At 43.8% G+C, this 2,413-nt stretch overlaps 1 protein-coding gene across 1 annotated transcript in view; it reads left to right on the forward strand.

The window, feature by feature from the left end:
- Positions 1-2,304, forward strand: part of LOC119412976 (docking protein 2-like) — a 19,940-nt gene extending 17,636 nt beyond the window's left edge. The window contains exons 6-8 of the mRNA XM_037679987.1: positions 444-701; positions 1,082-1,186; positions 1,392-2,304. Coding sequence (XP_037535915.1) covers positions 444-701; positions 1,082-1,186; positions 1,392-2,252 — 1,224 coding nt within the window. The 3' untranslated portion in view covers positions 2,253-2,304. The remainder of the gene's footprint in view (positions 1-443; positions 702-1,081; positions 1,187-1,391) is intronic.
- Positions 2,305-2,413: the final 109 nt, after the last annotated feature.

The raw sequence follows: 2,413 nt of genomic DNA on the forward strand, positions 1-2,413 counted from the left end.
TCCTGTTTTTAAAGTTTTTTAATAAAACCATTTCCTGTTTGAAAGTTGTTTCTTTAATAAAACCATTTCCTGTTTTTAAGTTTTTTGATAAAACCATTTCCTATTTGAAAGTTTTTTTAATAAAACCATTTCCTGTTTTTAGTTTTTTAATAAAACCTATTTCCTGTTTGAAAGTTTTTTGATAAACCCATTTCCTGTTTGAAAGTTTTTTTAATAAACCCATTTCCTGTTTGAAAGTTTTTTAATAAAACCATTTCCTGTTTGAAAGTTTTTTAATAAAACCTTTTCCTGTTTGAAAGTTTTTTTTTAAATAAAACCATTTCCTGTTTGAAAGTTTTTTGATAAAACCATTTTCTGTTTGAAAGTTTTTTAATAAAACAATTTCCTGTTTGAACGTTTTTTAATAAAACCATTTCCTGTTTGAACGTTTTTTTCTCCTTCAGTCCACCTTCTCCTTTGAGGCGGGTCGCAGGTGCAACTCCGGTGAGGGGAGCTTTGAGTTTGACACGAAACAGGGGAACGCCCTGTTCCAGTCCGTGGAGGCCGCCATCAACCTGCAGAAGATCTCCCTCCCTCACCGGCAGATCTCTAGTGGGGGCCATGGGGTGTCGGACATGGCCCAGAACCAGCAGAACCATCCAGCTCACAGTTGGGCAGCTCAGCCTCAGCCCCACGGAGTCCCACAAACCCCTGCTGCTCAGGTCAGCTGACATCACACCTAATGTTTCAAAGTAAAGGTATGGTTTTCAAAATTAAGTTTCTAAATCAGCAGGAAGTTCACATGAAACACATTTTAACTTTCAAAATAAAGGCATTGATTTTTATAAAAGCAGTATTTTTAGAGTAAAGGTTTTCATTTATAAATTAAAGGTAAGTATTTTCAAATTAAAGGCATTTGCAGCTGTGGCCTAAAGACTTTAAGTCTTGTCTGGTAACTCGTTAGGGAGGAGATCATTAGTCCAGACAGTTAACTCATTAAGGAGGAGCTCGTTAGTTCAGTCTGGTAACTTTAATTTGCTAGTCTGCTCTGTGAACTCGTTAGTGGCTCAGGGTTTAAAGAGTTGTTGTTTTCTACCTCCAGGCGGCTGACGTCGTGTACAGCATGGTGACAGCTCCTCAGAACCAGCAGACGTTTCACAACAAAGACGACTGCTCCAACGCTTCGCAGCAGCAGCGCCCCCCGATGGTAAGAAAGTGCATCCGCTGATTCATCACGAAACGTGTAAAAATCTTTCAGAGGCCCAACGATTATTAGGAGACTCATTCAGGACAACAAACTGCAGCTCAGAACATGTTTGTTTGATTAAAATAAAGTTAATCAACCCAGACCAACTGGTTTGATCGTAACTGGTTAATAGTTGATCCTTGATCGGCTTGTGTCTTGTTTTCAGTCTCGTCTCGAGCCTCCAGTTGATAAAATTTTGACCGGAGTAAAGAGTTTGACTCTGGACACTCGTGGAGTTCCTGTCCCCCGAAAAAACCAGGTCAAGATGATTTCCAGCTGTCCTCTGCCCAACCCTAGCCCAGAGTCTGGCTCCAATCTGATCCCGGGCCCAAACTCGAACCCCTCCCCCAACCCCCACCTCAGCCCCAAACTGAGCTCCAACTCAAACCCGGAAAAGATGTATTCACACATCAACATGCCCAGCGCCACTGGACGGAGCTCCAGGAAGGAGAAGAGGAGCAGCAGTAACTCTGCTCCCTGCACCACCCCTCTGATAAAAAAAGAGCCAGATTACTCCCTCCCCTTCGACACCATTGCCTCAAACATCATGTCCAACATTTTGAGTTTTCACCAGGCTGATGGGGATGAGTCCGGCCCAGATCCGCTGTATGACAGCATTGATGACATCAGGGTCAGAAACATCTTCCGAAATGACAATGACACCAAACCAAAGGTGGACCACATCTATGATGAACCTGAAGGTTGCGCCGCCACAGGGCAGGAGGACATGCATCTCTCTGTGGTGTATGATGACCCTGAAGAGATGCGAGGAAATGCCTGGAGGATTATGGGTACTCTTTCAGACCCTAAAGGCCACGAGTACCCCTATAACCCCCGAGTGGATGACTATGCTGTACCCAAACGACCCAAGAGGGCATTTGCTGCCAAACAAAACACCAACGAAGAAGAACAGGAGCAGAAACAGGAAGAGGAGGAGCCAGAGGAGGTAGTGGAGGAGGGAGAGGAGGAGGAGGGAGAGGAGGAGGAACAGGATTCACCGTACAAAAATGTGTTGAAGATGATTTAAAGATCACCCAGAACCAGAAAGCACAACTCATTCTGCCATCTCACCAACTCAACAAACAACCAACCAACTCATCAAACAACCAACGAAACAACCAACTCACTCACCAACCAACCAACTCATCAACCAACCAACCCACTCATCAACCAATGAACAAACCAACC

The sequence above is a fragment of the Nematolebias whitei genome, chromosome 8 (assembly GCF_014905685.2).
Source record: "Nematolebias whitei isolate Nwh7 chromosome 8, NemWhi1, whole genome shotgun sequence".
NCBI classification, from domain to species: Eukaryota; Metazoa; Chordata; class Actinopteri; order Cyprinodontiformes; family Rivulidae; genus Nematolebias; species Nematolebias whitei.